This window comes from Penicillium daleae, assembly GCF_028827525.1.
Source record: "Penicillium daleae strain IBT 16125 chromosome Unknown utg000009l_segment0_segment0, whole genome shotgun sequence".
Taxonomy (NCBI): domain Eukaryota; kingdom Fungi; phylum Ascomycota; class Eurotiomycetes; order Eurotiales; family Aspergillaceae; genus Penicillium; species Penicillium daleae.
In genome coordinates this window covers 3,618,751-3,637,065 of record NW_026623157.1, presented here as the reverse complement: position 1 = coordinate 3,637,065, position 18,315 = coordinate 3,618,751, and the positions used below count along the sequence as shown (strand labels likewise).

The window sequence follows — 18,315 nt, the reverse complement described above, 5'->3', positions numbered from 1 at the left end:
GGTGACAATATACGGAGAATTTAGACACGGCCTCTATGGACTCAATACAATAGCCCAATGAAAGAGGCACGGAGCTCGATTCAGATGCGAATATGAGTATTCCCTGTCGTCCTCGGATGGAATCGATTCAAGTGGTATATGATGCACAACAGAGTTTTAGTCATCCATGATGATCGACTGGCCCAGTGGTGAAGGCGCCCGTCTTACACACGGGAGATCGCAGGTTCGAACCCTGCGTCGATCATTTTTTCATTCAGACATACATACACCTATTCAGTTTTTTGCTAATTTGGACTCAAAGCACTACGTACGGTATGATGGGAAGAAATAGAGTGGCCTGATACCGACGGGGTTTGACCAAGAACATAACACCTGTAACCGAGCTAACACAAACATCTCATTGTCAGGTGAGTCTTCGTGAAGAAACTCTTTCTCGCCCGAGAACGGAGTCGGTAATCGCCGCCTCGTTATTGGTAGTGGCTCGGTGAACAACAAAATTCTAACTGTAACGCATAAAAATGCATGTTCAGGCTCATTTAAGTGCTCATCGCGGAATTGGTCGCAGGAGGATATACGTCCATTTCCGAACAAATCCATTGAATGCTCATACACCAGACTATCGAGATGTTCAATTGCAATTTCTCCGTATAATTCTGCTCGGGACATACGGAGCTACATGCGGGACACTGAACTGCCCGTGCAAATGCCGGTGGTGACGTGCTCGCGCATGACTCAGCAAGCATATCACCGGATCCCCCGCACCAACAGTAAATGCGGCATGTTTGCACTGTTTGTTCCTCACGATTGTCGATGTCGTGATCAATGGCCAATCAGACGGCGCATAATCTAACCCCGATGGCGGAGAACTGGAAGGACGCTTGGGGAGAAAACCGAGTCGGCCAGTTTTTTTTCTTTTGTGCTGTTGATAAATCAGACCAGACGGTACCAGGGACACCAATTGTGTCACTCTTCGGACTGAAAATCAGCTCTGCATACTTGGCGGACCTGCATCAACGTGTGGGAGATCGCAGGGTGTGGTGAAAAGCCCAAATATCGCCAGTGATTTACACATCCCACCTGCTGCTGTGATTGTCACAGCGTCTGCCAGCTATGGCATCTATCTCTACTGCTGCTGAGGCAGGTATGTAAGCCCCGGTATCTGAGTACCCAAGATGATCACCTCTAATGTCAAACCTCGATATCAGTTGCGAGAATCGCATACTTGTCTAGTGATCTCGTTCTGTCCGTGCAGCCTTCCCTCCAGACGGACTCAGCGTTCTCCAAGTCTCTCAAGACCTTGAAGGCCAACAAAACTGCCAGCGCTCTTTCCAGAGGTACCCCGGTGGTGAGTTCCAAATCCAATGGCCAAAGTGCCCCAAGCGAGACAATAGTAGCTGATATCCCCCATTAGGTGCAAGCTGTTCGCCATATTGAGGACCCCCTCCTTTCTGCCTTCCACCCTTTGCGCCAAGGCGAGTCGGTTTCCGTCGTCACTAGCTCTTCGGTCCTGATCACTGCCGTTCCTCACCTCTACCGCCTTGCCAACTTCCCCCTCGTCATCCATGTCGCCCTCGAGTCCTCCCCATTCCCTGACTACTCCATCATCAGCTCCATTCGCCAGTGCGGCTTCACATTCCTGCACTCGGAGACTATCCAGGAAGCTCAAGATATTGCCTTGACTGCCCATGCTCTGGCCATCAAGTCTGGAAAGGGTGTCATTCACTTCTTTGACCCCGCCAACTCGGCCAAGGATTCCTCAATTGCTGCCGAGAACGTCGAGCTCGTGAAGAGGATCTTGAACCTGGGTGGAAATGTTGCTACCCACACCTCGACCGGAGCCGAGACTTTGTATGCAGACTCTGGCCGTGCCGCCACAGTCTCCGCCGACGGCGTGGAGATTCCTCCTGCTGATCAGGGCGAGGCGTCGGTTGGGTTGACTGTCCCTTCTCAGACCCAGACTCCTCTGGCAGTGAGCGTCGATAACTCTTCAGTTGGCTCTTCTCGCCGTGAAAGCAGCGCCGGAAGTGAAGCTCCCAGCTCCACCGCCACCACCGTGGACTACTCCAGCGTTCGTCCAGTCAACGCGGCTGACGTTTTCGAGTGGACTCGTCAGATTTGGACTGCCTTGTCAAGGGAGACTGGCCGCACCTACAGTGCCATTGAGTACACCGGTCCCACTGATGCCCAGTCTGCCGTCTTCATCTTCGGCTCTACTGGCGTCTTCGCTGATGCTCTGTCTCACGCCGAGGCCGGCAGCGATCTTGAGAACATCGGTCTTATCACTGCTCGTTTGTACCGCCCCTGGGTCGGTGGTCAGATTGTGAACTCCATCCCCGCCTCAGTCGAAAAGATTGCTGTTCTGGAGCAGGTTCGTAAGACCACCAAGTGGGGTCCCTCCTTCATGGATATTCTTTCCAGTGTTACCCCCTCCTCTGTCCGTGGACAGGCTCTCAAGGCTGTTGGCTACCGTCTGGGATACGTCGAGCCTTCCACTGCTGTGCAGGCTCTCCGTGGCATCATCCAGAACCTCCAGTCCTCATCTCCCATTCAGAACCTGGAAATTGGCAGTGCCCGGACCCCCGCGGTTCCGGAAACACTCGAGCAGCCCCACATTGAGAATGCTTACCTGAAGATTCTGAACCAGCTCTTTGGCGAGCGCCTATACATTGCCAACCAGCTTGGTGCTAAGAACGCGGGTATTTCTTCGACCATCGCTGCTAGCCCCGAGTATGGCTTCGGCTCTCTACTTGCCCGCAAGGAGCACCGTGAGCGTTTCATTCGCGAGGTTGAGGAGGCCTCCAAGTCGACCACCTTTGCCACTGATGTCCCCAATACTTGGCTCTCCCGGTGGGCCTTGAACGTCAAGGATGCTGCTAAGGCCAACAAGATTGCTCCAGATGTTATCGCCCGCCTCTCCAACGATGGCTCTCGGCTGTCTCGCGAGCTCCTGCAGTCCAAGAAGCTCTTCTACGAGGAGTCTCAGTGGCTCATTGGCTCTGATGCCTGGGCTTATGATCTTGGCAACTCTGGTGTGCATCATGTCCTCGCCTCGGGTGCGAATGTCAACATGTTGATCATTGACTCGCAACCTTACTCCGAGCGCACTGCTGCCGATCCCACCCGCCGCAAGAAGGACATTGGTCTCTACGCCATGAACCTCGGCAACGCCTACGTTGCTTCCACTGCCGTGTACAGCTCTTATACCCAGGTCCTCCAGGCTATGGCCGAGGCTGAGCAATTCAATGGCCCCTCGGTCGTTGTCGCCTACCTTCCTTACCACAAAGAGAACGACTCTCCTCTCACCGTTCTCCAGGAGACCAAGAAGGCTGTCGATCTTGGCTACTGGCCGCTGTATCGCTGGAACCCCGCTAACGAGGACAAGGGCGAGCCCAAGTTCGCCCTTGACTCCGAGCGCATTAAGCGTGAGCTTGAGGAGTTCCTTCGCCGGGACAACCAGCTCACCCAGCTGATGAACCGCCAGCCCAAGTTCTCGTCTGTTCTGTCTGAGTCGTACGGTACCGAGGTTCGTGCCCTGCAGAAGCGCAAGGCTAAGGACTCTTATGAGAAGCTCTTGGATGGCCTCTTCGGAGCTCCTCTGACCATCCTCTTTGCCTCAGACGGTGGCAATGCCCAGAACCTTGCCAAGCGCCTGGGTAACCGAGGCCGTGCCAGGGGTCTGAAGACCATGGTCATTGCTATGGACGAGTACCCCATCGAGGATCTGCCCACTGAGGAGAATGTTGTGTTCATTTCTTCCACTGCTGGCCAGGGTGAATTCCCCGTGAATGGTCGCAGCATTTGGGAGCACATCAAGAACTCTGGAGATCTTGACCTTTCTTCCATTCACTACTCGGTCTTCGGCCTTGGTGACAGCCATTACTGGCCCCGTAAAGAGGACAAGATCTATTACAACAAGCCTGCTAAGGATCTTGACGCTCGTGTCTCCTTCTTGGGCGGTCAGAAGCTCGCTGACATTGGCCTCGGCGACGACCAGGACCCTGATGCTTACCAGACTGGCTACTCTGAGTGGGAGCCCCGTCTTTGGAAGGCTCTGGGTGTGGACAACGTTGAGGGTCTGCCCGAGGAGCCTGCTCCCATGACCAACGAAGATATCAAGATTCAGTCCAACTACCTGCGCGGTACCATTGCGGAGGGTCTTTTGGATGAGTCTACTGGCGCCATCTCCGCCAGTGACCAGCAGCTGACCAAGTTCCACGGTACCTATATGCAGGACGACCGTGATCTTCGTGATGAGCGCAAGGCTCAGGGCCTCGAGCCTGCCTACAGCTTCATGATTCGTTGCCGTCTTCCCGGTGGTGTTGCTACCCCTACTCAGTGGCTGCAGATGGATGCCATCAGCAGCTCTCACGGTAACGAGACCATGAAACTCACTACCCGCCAGACCTTCCAGTTCCACGGTGTCATCAAGCGTAAGCTTCGTGGCGCCATGCAGGCCATTAACAAGTCTTTGATGGACACTATCGCTGCTTGTGGTGATGTCAACCGTAATGTCATGTGCAGTTCCCTGCCGGAGCTGTCTGCCTTCCACCGGGAGACCTACGTTTGGTCTCAGAAGATCAGTGAACACCTCCTTCCTTCCACCACCGCCTACCATGAGATCTGGTTGAAGGATGAGAACGACAACAAGGTACAGGTGGCTGGTGATGCAGTTGTTGACCACGAGCCTCTCTACGGCCCTACCTACCTGCCCCGCAAGTTCAAGATCACCATCGCCATTCCTCCCCACAACGACACTGATGTCTATGCCCATGATATTGGTCTGATCGCCATCAAGGGCGCCGATGGCCACCTTGAAGGTTTCAACGTTCTGGCCGGTGGTGGTATGGGTACAACCCATAACAACAAGAAGACCTACCCTCAGACTGGCCGCATGCTCGGATTCTTCTCCGCAGACAAGGTCCACATTGCCTGTGAGAAGATCATGCTTGTCCAGCGTGACAACGGTGACCGCAAGAACCGCAAGCACGCTCGTCTGAAGTACACCATCGATGATATGGGTGTCGATGTCTTCCGTGGCAAGGTTGAGGACCTTCTGCCGGAAGGCCTGCGCTTCGCCGAGCCTCGCCCATTCAAGTTTGACTCGAACGTCGACACCTTCGGCTGGATCAAGGACGAGACCGGTCTGAACCACTTCACCTTCTTCATCGAGAACGGTCGTATCGAGGACACCGCCGACTTCGCCATGCGCACTGGTCTGCGTGAGATCGCTTCCCTCAACAAGGGCGAGTTCCGTCTCACCGGTAACCAGCATCTGATCCTCTCCAGGATCACTGACGAGGACCTCCCTGTTGTCAAGGAGGTCATGGCCAAGTACAAGCTGGACAACACGTCCTTCTCCGGGTTGCGTCTGTCGTCTTCCGCTTGTGTTGCTTTCCCCACTTGTGGTCTTGCCATGGCTGAGTCCGAGCGTTACCTGCCCGTTCTCATTTCCAAGCTGGAGTCCACTCTTGAGGAGAACGGCCTGGCCCGGGACAGCATTGTCATGCGTATGACTGGTTGCCCCAACGGGTGTGCTCGTCCATGGCTCGCCGAGGTGGCTTTCGTTGGCAAGGCCTATGGTGCTTACAACATGTACCTGGGCGGTGGTTACCATGGCCAGCGCCTGAACAAGCTGTATCGCTCCTCCATTAAGGAGGACGAGATTCTGGACATCATGAAGGGCCTCCTCAAGCGCTACGCCGAGGAGCGCAACACCGATGGCGAGACGCCTGAGCGCTTCGGTGACTTCTGTATTCGTGCTGGAGTCATCAAGGCCACCACTAACGGACAGAACTTCCACGAGGGTGTAAGTGTCATATGATCACTCCATCATTGTAATATCTGGATTCTAACTTTCTGTCATAGGTCGCGGAAGAGGACGACGAGGAGTAAATATACCGGACTTGATCCAACCGAAAAATGCCCAACGTGTCATGACCGCCACGGAAATTTGATAAAATGCTTTTCCTTCTTGCGATAATTCTTGTCAAGGTCCTTTTCGTTTCTCTAGATGCATTGTCTGTTCACGGACTCTACGCTCGTGCAATAACTTGTGCCCATTTGATATCACCATTTTCTTTCATGTACTCATGTATTCACGTCCTATATCTATTGCTAAATTGAATGCACCGGGAGTATTCATCCTTTTGATATTGTTCACCATTAAACTTGTAACTGTCCTCGACTTTTATGGTTCGGTTTGGCTAGTTACACGTTACGAAATTGCTATTCCTACATCCTTATCGACATGTTTGTCTAGTACCGCATGTGTAACACTGATATTGAGGATAGTTGTCTACAACTTCCCTTCTCCCTGATAAGAGCTGTGCCTACGACGACAGAGAAGAAGACTGAGAGCAGAACCAAGAGAGAGGACCGTATTGGTTAGAGCCCATGCCACCATCACATCAGACTAAGCTCTGTCTTGTCATGGGATTCGATCAAATTAGCCACAAGCCTGCTTCAAAATCCTGATAATTGAATGGACAAGACGCTGTGTTTGCAAGGTAGAGATAAGTAAAGTGCTCAACGCTAAAAATCATCAAAGTCCCTCCCTGCGCCCAAAAGATTATGGTCTAGCGAAACAAAAGCAAACCGACATATCAAAATGCCCTCCCATCATCAAAATCACCGAACCCTTATCCCCCGACGCATACTCTTCCAAACACCAATGAAGAAAGCCTCGAACACCATCTGTACAATCCACTTTGTACTGGGCCCCGTCAACCCCCTATCCCAATGTTTCTTAATCGCCCTCCCAAACCGCGAACTCTCCAATTCCTGCGGACTGACTCGGATAGATTCCAACCCATGACGGACTTCGTATATCGCCGGCCCGGAGTTGTCAATCCACATTGGGGGTGGTGTATCGAGTGATATTCTCGCGTGATGCCAGACTCGGTGTCGGACCCGACTTAGAACTGCGTTTATCACTTTCCATGTGAGACCGTATTCGAGGAGTCCAATGATGCCTCCTGTCGAAGACATTAATTCTTCGAAGGATACGTGGAATTGATGGGTTGGTGTGCCGACGAGGTAGATGCCCGCAGTGTCGAATTGGATGCCGAACATCTAGACATGATGCCTATTTAGATTGTGATGGTAGCATTTGCTCAAGGTGACCATACCTGAAGGATTGATCTTGGATATACTGCGAGGAGTCTTTGTCTCGCTCAACCCAACGGGTCGCTGGCAAGTTCTTCTTCAATCGTCAGCACTCACCGAAGCAGCAAAAAGCAAACCTAGGGTATAAATGAGATACGTACCACCAACGTGGGACCACAGAAAACGAGCACACATTATGGAATAGGAAAGTATAGGGGTGTATGAGTCGCTTCGAAATTTCGCAGAGCGGATCTCACGCGTTTTAAGTCGACAGAAAATACCGTAGATCACTGTCAATGCCGCGCAGAAAAGATGTCGACCACATAGCCACTGACCAAAGGGTGGTGATCATAACTCTATTTCACCACCCGTGTTCCGATGTTCATTTGAGACTAAACTGTACCCACTTGGAGTTTTCCTCGGCCACACTCCTAGGGCCATCGGGCCTTCGTTGGGCACGGTTCTTGCAAGAATGTGTCAAATGGCGTCCAAAACCAGGGGGGTTTTACCTGTCACATGGCGCTCAAGTGGCGTTCTTGGCCGACTACAATTGCAACTAGTTCAAAAGAAGTAAACGATGATTCTTTTTGTTCAAGGGGGCGTTCTGATAGGTAACAGTTATCAATAAACGAATGGGAGGAACCCTCCACAGTTGTTGTTGTACGACGAACATGAAATTCTTAAACAAGATTAATAGCGATGAGGTAATATGCATGGATTGTATGATATATAGCGAAGGTGCTTGCTGTGTACAATGTAAAATCTGTCCGGGACCTCTATGTCCAGCCATATAGAGATGCTGTAAAATGTTCGTCACCCACGCCTGTAAACAGGACCCACTTCCATATTAGGTAAGTGTACATGATCCGAACGCCAAAAAAAAAGAAAAATGCAAACCGAGTGCTAGGACCAGAAGTCCTAAATCCCGATAGTAGGCCCATCGCACCGAATCCTACCACAACTCCAAAAGACCGAGACGCCGTGATTCGTAGACCCCCGTCACAAAGGACGGGCGAGGTGCTCGAGACAAGGCCGAGCGTTTTGAGAGGAGATTCTAACGAATCTAGTAATGTTGAGTTCGACGTGAAAATGCGGCGAAGACCACAACTCCTGCAGCAGAGACAGGCCATCAAGCGAATTCCTAGCCATTGTTTCTCTACGGATGCAGATAAGTGATGTCTGCAGATCTGATCCGCTTGTTGGAGATGACAAATAGCTTCGCGCGCCTTCATGCGCTTGACTGAAACGGCATGAAAGACCGGGACTGATTCAGGGGCTGTAGAAGAGTGCGACTGGAGGGTTTGGCTGGGGAAGCGAGAATCCCAATCATGTCAAGATTTGTGCCCGATCATTCATTAAGATCGCCGCTGACGAATATGATAGTTTTGGCAGTCAATTAACGAGGCTCATTCCAGTCCTGCATCTTGACATTCATACCAGGAACATGCTCGAGGATAGGTTGTTGAAGTACAGTGCTCCGAACGACCGACTGTGATGGCTGAGGGGGCCAGTTCCCGATCGACGTCTGCGTTCACGCTCCAAAGGACCAGGCAACTCGGTGCTGTTGCTGCTGCGGTTGCGGAATTTTTGACCCAGATTACCCAGCCAGTTGCCCTCCTCCTCTTCACCAAGCCAGTAGCTGCGACCAATGCCGACCATGATACGACCAAGCTTGCCCCGCCAACCCTGGCCTTCGGGGCTGGTTGCCGAGAACGGCTCCCGGTCGATGTCAGCAACGCTTGCGACCGAGACATTGCGGCTGTGGGTGGGAAGTTGGGTGTGGCGAGGGATGACAATCCAGAGGCGAAGGGTTTGGCGAGCAAAAGCGAGCATCACAAGGACGAAGTAGATACGGACAACCCACAGCATGCAGATGAACACGATGCTTTGGAAGCTCTCGGGCTGGTAGACGGCATTGCTGAGGTGGTCGGCGCTGCGAGGGGGATGGGCGATGAAGTTGTTTCCTTCCTTTGTGTTCTGGATCTCGACGTAAGCAGCATCGTACTTGGGGCTGGTGAAGCCGGCGGTCTGTGCGATTGTTTCACTGCCTGGGCCGGATGCCTTGCCACTGTCGTAATGCTGAGATACAATGAGGAACCACGTCACACCAAAGGCTGCCGTGTAGGCGGCATTGATGAGACTGTCGAGCAGGTACAGCCAGGCAAGGGCGAGACACTCGAGCGGTGATTGTTTGCGGATATGCGGGAAGAGCAGCGCGGCGAGAGCGAGGGCGATGAGGGAGTAGAGGTACATGGACAGTTGGACGGGAGACAGGTGGTAGCCTGTCAGCAGGGCGAGCAGGCCATACAGGCCACTGATCTTGTTGAGTAGTAGCGATAGAGTAATCAGCGATGCGCCTGTCTCCAGGCTCATCACATACAGAAAGGTCTGCCATCAAGGTCACCGGGCGATTAGCTTTGGGGCCACGGATAGAGATCGCGAGATTTGCGACCGACACAGCTCTTACCTCTGGCCGCGGAATGCGGAGATACCGGGATGAGAATCCCATGATGGCAGAGACCGGAAGGGCCGAAGAATGCGAAGGCGCGGGATGATAAGGAGAGTGCAGTATGTACGAAAGATGAAGGGAGTTGGGGGTTGGACAAAACGAAGGAGCGGAGTGTGGAGGAGAAGAGAAAAGGCTGGGACTCTTTTGAGGTGGTTGTCCAGTGGAAAAAGCGGCCCAAGGGGGAGGCGCCAAGTTTCCGGCCGATCCGTGCAGATCACTTGCCCGAATGCGACTGGTTTATACGAGCAATTGTATGACCAGGCGATTGATGCAGTTCTACTGTATACGAGAATACGAAAATTTGGAAGATGAAGGGGGGGGGGGGGGAAACATGAAGAGGGAAATAGAGATCAGGAAGTGAGGTTCTTTTCCGAATTATCGCTGCTTGAAGTTTCACACTCGTAGATAATCAGCTCGTTACTTTGGACCAATTGTTGGGCACTATATAGCCTGGACCGCAACACACTCGTTGTCTCATAGTCAGCTGCTATTGCTATAGAAGCTGGGCCAGATTATATTTAACGTGCCTTCTGAGGCGTCAACGAAACACTACACAACGATCCAAGCGATAGATACCTCTAAAAAGCTCACCTCACGTTGGCATTCCCATTAAAGAAGCATCCCACCACACAAGAGGAACCCAACGGAGGAGAGCCGGGGTTTCTCTCAATTTATCGTCGCTCCACACCATTACAAGGATATAGACTGCTATATCAGAGGGCTGCAAAGGTTGTTAGGTCTGAAATGGCCGTTCAACATTCATTGCGGTAGACCGAAGTTGTATGGAAAGTAACCTAGAAAATGCTTCCATCTAAATTGTTAACCTTGGAAGATTCGAAGCATATGTCAAATGAACATACTACAGTAGTAGTAATGATAGATTATGATGGAAGCTAGTAAATCCCCAAGAACCTCCAGCTCCACTCATATCGTGAACCTCGGCGATGAGGTACTAGGCTCATCATCTCGTATGGTAGTCCAGTTCTGATCTCGCAGCACAGACGGAGACTGTTTACCAACCCGAAGCTACCACTCATTCTTGACCAAGCTAAAAAGAATCCACGGTAGTACAGAGCTGTTGTTAACGTAGTAGAACCCAGGAAGCTTTGTAAAGTTAAGTGTCGCTACGACTCTAAACTGCAGCTACACGGTCTAACTTTGGCCCAGAACTAGGTGATGAAGAAGCATCTGTGGCCTTCACACACCAACAGGTTCTATGACAGCTGCATCAATACCAGAATCCCACAAAACTTCAATAAGAACGGGTTAATACACAAAGTGAGACTGCAATTCGCGTGTCATGTAACCAGGGCTTTCACAATTCCCAGTCAATCGTAGATGTTTGGGAATAAAGAAGACATCAGCCTCCTTCACCTCGACTACAGTCCTTTTGGGACCTTAAAATAGAATCTATGCAGCAAGATCTTTGTCATCATACTCTAAGCCAAGCCAAGGGGTTCAATAGCTGGTAAATCTTGGGATCCTTGTATCATCGGTGAAAGCGACTAATCAATGAGCTGCTACTCTCTGAGAACGAGGTAATCCAGATTGAACAAAGATCCTTCCCAAAGGTTTAAATACTCGCTTTTCGATCGGATGGAGATGTTTTCCCGCTGGATTGATTGTCCTTTAAGTAGCTATAGAGCTCGCTAAGCACCCTATGATCGTCATAGTTCAAGGCACCCTTAACACCGAAGCATGAACAAGAATACTGGGCGAGATATGTTCGTCTTCGTATCAGCCCTTATACTCGAAACCTAGCATAAGACTTTCAAGGCAGCTTACGGATTCCATTGTGATCAGTACCGACTGGGGCCCATTAGATTGTTGTGGTCCCCTGAAAGAGGGCTCATTCTCCGATACTGGAGTCAAACAACGTTCATGGCAAATGATTCAATGATTTTTGATAACATCAACAAATCTGTGGCTTGAGCATTCGTTTAATAATCAGGAGTTGCAATCTCTAACTATAACTAGTAAGAAACAGCAATGACGATGTACGGAGCACTCCGCACCTAGCTCGATCTTGGTTGGAAGGTAGAATTATGTGTGACCCGAATAACCGAGGTGCTTGGACCCAAGATTCCTGGAAGATTCCGACAGGCTTATGTCGATCATATCCACAGTCAGGATCGCCTTTGATCTTTGTCACAGTCTGGAACACGTGCAGAACATTCCGTAAACAGCTCCATGAACATTCCAGAGTTTTCGCGATAGACACCATATCTATTTCAAGCCACCGATACAATGTAAGCACGCCACCCCTCGGTACAGGGCGTCGAATCTCCATGACCAGGGGGAGGGCAAAAGGTTATCCGCTGAAAATTCTTAACCAAACTCCACCTTTTGGGCGAGTGGCTTCATCAGCAGGCGCAAATGGATGACATCAGTCCCGCTGCGGTGGAAATGATTTTCCCGCTAGTGTCGGAGACCCACCGCAGACTGTAATGCGAAGAGCGCCGCCTTTGGATGGTTGCATCGAAATTCTCGTATACTCGCTTCGCAGTCAGGAACCTTCTAATAATAAAGATAACAAGCCAGTCTATAGTAGGTGGGAGCTCGTTGGCCAATCTCATGCTTGCAATATTTAATTTAGCTGGGTCTGAACACGATCAGTGGAAAATTTTCTACGCTATCCCAATCTCTCGGCAGCTACTTTGTCGAGTTGAAGCCGTCGGATGGTGGGTCTGGACGGTTAAGTCGGGATCGTGGTCCAGTCCAACCCCATTTTCTTGTTCAAGCCCCATTGCGGATGAAGATGGCCGTCTGTTTATATTGACGGCTGGAGTCGCTTCCTGGAGAATTTCTCTCTGTCCTTGTTCACTCCGTTATCTCACGATCCCAAGGCGTTTCGACGGGTCATAGCTAGCGTCTGAGGCGCTGACGCTTATCTAAAGCTCTGACCCCTCACTACCAACCACCAACTGTCAGACGTCCTTAGCACACAGTCACCATCCGAGCACCATGAGCAACAACGTCGACCACGATCTCGAAATGGCCGAGGTCGAGGCAGACGCGAGCCACCAGTCTGAGGACTGGCGCAAGGAGAAGCCTCGACGATCAGCCGAGGCAGCGAGGCCTTCCACATCGGGAGCATCCAGCATGTCATCGACGGCCTCGAGTAGCTCTGTTGAGTACAATCCGACCTTCCATAGGATGCAGTCGCGAAATACAGAGCTTGACCTGGAGCGTCGACGATCGGGACTATCTCAGGCGCTGAGCCGGATAGAAACTCAACGGCTTCAGCATTCAATGACCGTGGGTGAAAGTGTCAAGTCGCGACCCTCTAAGCTCCCGCTACCAGCATTCGGTGCGGGTAAGCCGTATCCTCCCCAATTGCCGAGCCGCGAGGATTATGTCGTCGAGTTCGATGGCCCGAATGATCCTCTGTACCCACAGAATTGGCCATTAAAAACAAAGTAGGTTCTTCACCCATTGGTCCTGATCAATTCGAATACTAACAACACACCCTTTCCAGAGTATGGATCAGTGCAATGCTGGCTTTTACTAGTCTCTGCTCAACTTTTGATTCCGCCGTTTTCAGCTCTTCTTCCAGGGCTGTTGCCAGCGTCTTTGGTGTTGGCCTCGAAGTCTCAATTTTGTCCAGTACACTCTATATCTGTGGTTATGCTACTGGACCTTTAATCTGGGCTCCTCTATCTGAGCTGAAAGGTCGTCGCCTACCGATCATTTTGGCCATGTTCGGATTTGGCATCTTTAATACAGGCGTGGCAGTTGCCAAAGATCTACAGACCCTGCTGATTTGCCGTTTCTTCTCTGGTGTCTTTGGCAGTTCACCCCTGGCAGTTGTGGCAGCTATCTTTTCAGACATTTACAACAACCGCACCCGTGGTATTGCAATTGCCTGCTTTTCTAGTACAGTCTTCTTGGGTCCCCTCGTGGCACCGTTCATTGGAGGATTCATCAACATGTCTCACTTGGGTTGGCGATGGACCGCCTATATCCCGGCCTTCATGGGATATGCTGCTTTCGTCATGAACCTGTTCTTACTCAAGGAGTCGTATCCCCCGGTAGTTCTGGTGGAAAAGGCTGCAGAGTTACGTCGCCGCACCAAGAACTGGGGTATCCACGCGAAGCAGGAAGAAATCGAGGTTGACCTGAGAGATCTGATAATTAACAACTTCTCCCGTCCACTACGGCTTTTGATCAATGAGCCGCTGATCCTGGCGGTGACAGTCTACCTCAGCTTCATTTATGGTCTTCTCTACTGTTTCTTGACTGCTTACACAATCGTGTTCCAACAAGTTCATGGTATGAATGCAGGAGTCGGTGGGTTGCCCCTGTTTGGCATGGTGGTTGGCCTTTTCATTGCTGCCTCCTACATTATCTTTTCCAGCAATGCATACAGTCGCAAGCTTGATAGAAATGGAGGCATCCCCGTCCCTGAATGGCGTCTTCCGCCTGTCATTGCTGGTGGTGCTCTCTTCGCCGCTGGAATCTTCTGGTTTGGATGGACTGGATACACCAAGAGCATCCATTGGATCGTGCCTACGCTCAGTGGGTTATTTACTGGATTTGGTCTCTTGATCATTTTCATCCAGCTATTCAACTATCTGATTGATACTTATCTCATGTTGTGAGTGCCCCACACGAGCTGTGAAATTATGAAATCGTCACTCTAACATGATACCATCCAGTGCCGCTTCCGCTATCGCCGCAAATACCTTCTGCCGTTCCATGGTAGCAGCGAGCTTCCCTCTCTTTTCACGCCAAATGTTTGAGAATATGGGCATTCAGTGGGCCGCTACACTCCTCGGTTGTCTTGCTATATGCCTAGTCCCCATCCCCGTGGGATTCTATTTCTTTGGAAAGAAATTGAGATCGAAGAGCAAGTTTGCGCCTTTCTTTGAACCGGCGTCGGAGTCTGCTGCCGTGGAGATGGACGATGAGGTCACAGAAACCGAGGGAGATGGACGTGCCTGAAAAAGATACCCCAAAATTTGTACATGACTTTGAGACTGGAAAGGACTAGCGAAAATTACTTGACATAACATAAGTTGATCATAGTCCAGATAAGGTTATGAATATGGAGACTGATTTTCTAATGTCGATGTATTCCACCGCCATCAAAGAATATTAGCACTGACAGCGTAGCCCCACTGGAACTTTGTGTTAAAACGGCAGATCAAACAGGGTCAAAATAAAGTAGACTATAAAAAGCAATATATAGTCCACTTCAACGTGGTTGGCTCGGCTTATTGCCGCATTTTAGTCATCCACACATGAATGCATAGATATCTTGGCTTCTAGCGGTGACCATTGACTGACAACATGGCTCTTTTCTCCGAGCACTCATCGACATTTAGAGAAATCCAAGCCCTGATGGATAGTCGCCACACAGGTATGTCAATCTTCCATCTGTAGAGGAGCGCAGGATCTAGACAGACATGTATTTGCTACAATCACAATGTCAAGTTTTCTATAGCTCGACGATGCAGGAAGATGGGCATATTGGTGACCTGTAAGGCAAAGAAGCATAATTCTTGCCGTCGGGGCTATCCCTCAATGATAAATGTGGCTGCTGAACTTGTCATCTAATACTTAATACCTAGTCAGCAGCTCAAGAAATTATCCATAGCAGTGTTTTCGTCACTTGGAGGAGCCTGAACAGCATGACCTAAATGGCAGATGCAAAGCGTGTCATATCTGCTAAGCCTTGCTTAATGACTTCCCGGGCCCTCTGTTACGTATATGGATGTTCAATATCCAGGTCTAATGCCTCGAAAAGCAGCCAAAAGCAATGTTAAATCTCACAATACCCTTGTGGCGCAATGGAAATTGATTTTTCTGCGCAGATTGGGCCCATTGAAAGTTCAAGTTGGGGAGCTTGCCGGGTGACATTCTTTGCAGCTTGCCTTTCTCTCTACGCTCTTTACTCGGCCTGGGAGAAGGAAGGACTATGATGAAAAGAATATCTAGATTGGGGAGAATTTTGGCTATCAGAACACTGCAGTAACGTGAAGATATTATATTGTACAGCTTCATAGACTATACCGTACCAAATATGTTAGCTTCGACGGCCAAATCGGCCTGGACAGGCCGGAGATAAAGAGAAGCGACACCCCAGTATGATCAAGGAGACAGAATAGTATGTAGTGCGGAGTAGACAGAAAATCAAAACGCCCACCTTCCGCACAAGAGCTCACCAAAGGAATTGGGACGTAACAGCCGCATTCAACACTGAAAGATCTAAACGCACGCTATTCACCTAACGAGCAAAGGAGAAAAGGGGAGGAAACATGTACATCTTAAGGAATTGGTGCAATATCATGGACGGACTCGATTATCGTGATCGGTCGCAAATGTGTAAAGGAATAGTCGAGACGGGAGGTGGTTTAGCATGCGCAGCCCTCGTTGTTGGTGGTCTCCTTGGGGTGGATGTTCACATCGATCACTGGAGATAGTAGTTATTTGATTAGTATCCAGTACGAGACAGAAACTTGAGAGGGGCTTAAGATGTTTTGACATACTTGTGCTCTCTCCCTGCTTAGCCTCGCCATCCATTCCAGGCAGAGCCTGGGCAATCCTCCGGAACAGCTGTTTCACATTGTGTCCGACCTTGGCACTGGTTTCGATGAACATCAGGCCGTTCTTCTTTGCCTCCTCCTCACCCTGTGCCGTAGTGACTTCGCGCTTGTCGTTCAAATCGGTCTTGTTGCCCACCAGCACGATGATCACGTCATTTCCACGCTCTCCACGGACATCGTCGATCCATTTCCGGGTGTTTTGGAAGGATTTGGCGTTGGAAATATCATAAACGACCACGGCGACGCTCGAGTCTCGAATGTAGGAAGGAATCAGAGAGCGGAATCGTTCTTGACCAGCGGTATCCCAAAGCTGAAGGCGGACGGTTCGGTCTTCCAAGTACATAGTCTAGAGCGAGAGATAATAGCAGGCATTAGCGGAATGATCCTTATGAAACCACCGGCAACGAATCTCTGGAAACAGGCGGGGGCGAAATTCAAAGTGTCGTACCTTGGACAAGAAGTCAATGCCGATGGTGGCCTGATATGTGTTGTCGAACGAGTCGTACATGAACCGGGTGATCAGGGAGGTTTTGCCAACTGCATTCATCGTTAGGATTGCTATTCCTGCTTTCGTTCCTTCCCCGTGGGGGACATGGGTGGCATTTGCGCCTCGAGATGGGCATACCGCTCTGTTCTCCCAAGAAAACCAGCCTGTTGCCTGTTAGTCACAACTTTCTCTTACACATAGTAGGAAAGACCAGATTTCACTTACTTGAACTTCTTCAAAGGGTTCGAATACGACCCTACCCCAGAACTGGAGGCCATGGCGATGGTTGTGTTGTCGAGAGGAGGAGGGGGGGCGACTCAGGGGGATCGGGGTCAAAAAAGCGCGGGGCCACAGGACCGGGAACTCGTCACGCAAATATAACGCAGGGCGCAAAAGAAGAGTGCAATGACAGATCTGTCAAGGCCACAGGAGCAGGAGAGTGCAATCGACAAGTTCAAGTCCGGGCAGTTGGAACACGAGCCGTGGATCTGGGGAAACAGACAAGGCCACCGCCAAAACGGAGCAGTTAATCCGCTCCGAGCCTCCGAGTCCCATTCCACCTCCAACTCCGATCAGAGCTTCAGCTCCCTTTATCGGCGCCTCCCTCCACCCACAACACTCCGAGGCCTTTTCATTCTTTCATCTTCAGGTTGTCAGAGGTCGCCATGTATCCTCGGTACCTCTATGGTGTCCTGACGACCGCCTTCGTGGTGGTCGGCTTGTGTATGTTCCCACCACGTCATCCGAAAGCTTTGGGAGGTCCGACAGCTAATCCGATGATCTTCGGCACACAGATATGCTCTTTCAAGGAGAGGGTGAAGCTTTCAATGTATGAGAGCTATTCCCGATTCTGCCGAAGCTTCGTCCGTTCTTTGCTTGTTGACACGATGCATAGGTCGGCCGTTTCCTAGAGGAGGTATCTCCTTACGCGTGGGCGAACATCGGAATCGGATTGTGTATTGGTTGTTCGACGATTGGCGCTGCATGGTATGTTTGAACTGAATGGCTCGAGACCGGGACTGCGGTGGCTGACCGGCGCTGTTCACACAGGGGTATCTTCCTTACGGGCTCTTCGATCGTCGGTGGTGGAGTGCGGGCACCCCGAATCCGCACCAAGAACTTGATTTCCATCATCTTCTGTGAAGTTGTGGCCATCTACGGCGTCATAATTTCAATTATCTTTTCCTCGAAACTCGTCCCGGTCCCCGAGAGTCAGGTCTACACCCAGAACAACTACTACACTGGTTATGCTCTGTTCTGGGGAGGTATCACCGTCGGATTCTGCAATTTGATCTGCGGTATCTCGGTTGGAATCAACGGCAGTGGCGCTGCTCTTGCAGACGCCGCTGATCCTAGCTTGTAAGTCTTGATTCCTCGGAGTTTGGTCGTTGCCAGCGTGGCGGTCTGGATAGCCTGCTTACCTTTCCCACCCCGATAGGTTCGTCCGCATTCTCGTTATTGAGATTTTCAGTTCTGTCCTGGGTCTGTTTGGTTTGATCGTCGGCCTTTTGGTGGGTGGCAAGGCCCTGGACATGGGCGCGGCCTAGATGCGAGACTCTCCACTGGTGTGAGGGTTATGCATGCGTAGCATGGCAGCAGCAAGAGGGGGGTACAAGCCGCCCCATTATGATGTCGAGATCTTTCCTTTTTTCTCTCTCTCTCTCCAC

At 50.8% G+C, this 18,315-nt stretch overlaps 5 protein-coding genes across 5 annotated transcripts; 3 read left to right on the top strand and 2 right to left on the bottom strand.

The window, feature by feature from the left end:
• Positions 1–1,110: 1,110 nt before the first annotated feature.
• Positions 1,111–5,892, top strand: N7458_012461 (sulfite reductase (NADPH) subunit beta; the record flags this gene model as incomplete). The annotated part of the gene is made up of 4 exons (XM_056915843.1): positions 1,111–1,141; positions 1,206–1,345; positions 1,412–5,806; positions 5,866–5,892. The coding sequence occupies 4 exons, from the start codon at positions 1,111–1,113 to the stop codon at positions 5,890–5,892; spliced, it is 4,593 nt and encodes a 1,530-aa protein (XP_056760597.1).
• Positions 5,893–8,535: 2,643 nt separating this feature from the next.
• N7458_012460 (inositol phosphorylceramide synthase regulatory subunit KEI1) lies at positions 8,536–9,613 on the bottom strand (the record flags this gene model as incomplete). Its single annotated transcript, XM_056915842.1, has 2 exons — positions 8,536–9,492; positions 9,572–9,613. The coding sequence occupies 2 exons, from the start codon at positions 9,611–9,613 to the stop codon at positions 8,536–8,538; spliced, it is 999 nt and encodes a 332-aa protein (XP_056760596.1).
• Positions 9,614–12,577: 2,964 nt separating this feature from the next.
• N7458_012459 (MFS transporter) lies at positions 12,578–14,557 on the top strand (the record flags this gene model as incomplete). Its single annotated transcript, XM_056915841.1, has 3 exons — positions 12,578–13,032; positions 13,092–14,210; positions 14,272–14,557. The coding sequence occupies 3 exons, from the start codon at positions 12,578–12,580 to the stop codon at positions 14,555–14,557; spliced, it is 1,860 nt and encodes a 619-aa protein (XP_056760595.1).
• Positions 14,558–15,969: 1,412 nt separating this feature from the next.
• N7458_012458 (Rab family GTPase YPT6) lies at positions 15,970–16,960 on the bottom strand (the record flags this gene model as incomplete). The annotated part of the gene is made up of 5 exons (XM_056915840.1): positions 16,874–16,960; positions 16,787–16,812; positions 16,610–16,698; positions 16,105–16,507; positions 15,970–16,028 (listed from the first exon to the last, which is right to left on the bottom strand). The coding sequence occupies exons 1-5, from the start codon at positions 16,924–16,926 to the stop codon at positions 15,970–15,972; spliced, it is 630 nt and encodes a 209-aa protein (XP_056760594.1). The 5' UTR covers positions 16,927–16,960.
• A 353-nt stretch (positions 16,961–17,313) lies between these two features.
• Positions 17,314–18,195, top strand: N7458_012457 (H(+)-transporting V0 sector ATPase subunit c''; the record flags this gene model as incomplete). Its single annotated transcript, XM_056915839.1, has 5 exons — positions 17,314–17,371; positions 17,443–17,477; positions 17,544–17,635; positions 17,699–18,007; positions 18,087–18,195. 5 exons carry the CDS (start codon positions 17,314–17,316, stop codon positions 18,193–18,195), a joined length of 603 nt encoding a protein of 200 aa, XP_056760593.1.
• Positions 18,196–18,315: the final 120 nt, after the last annotated feature.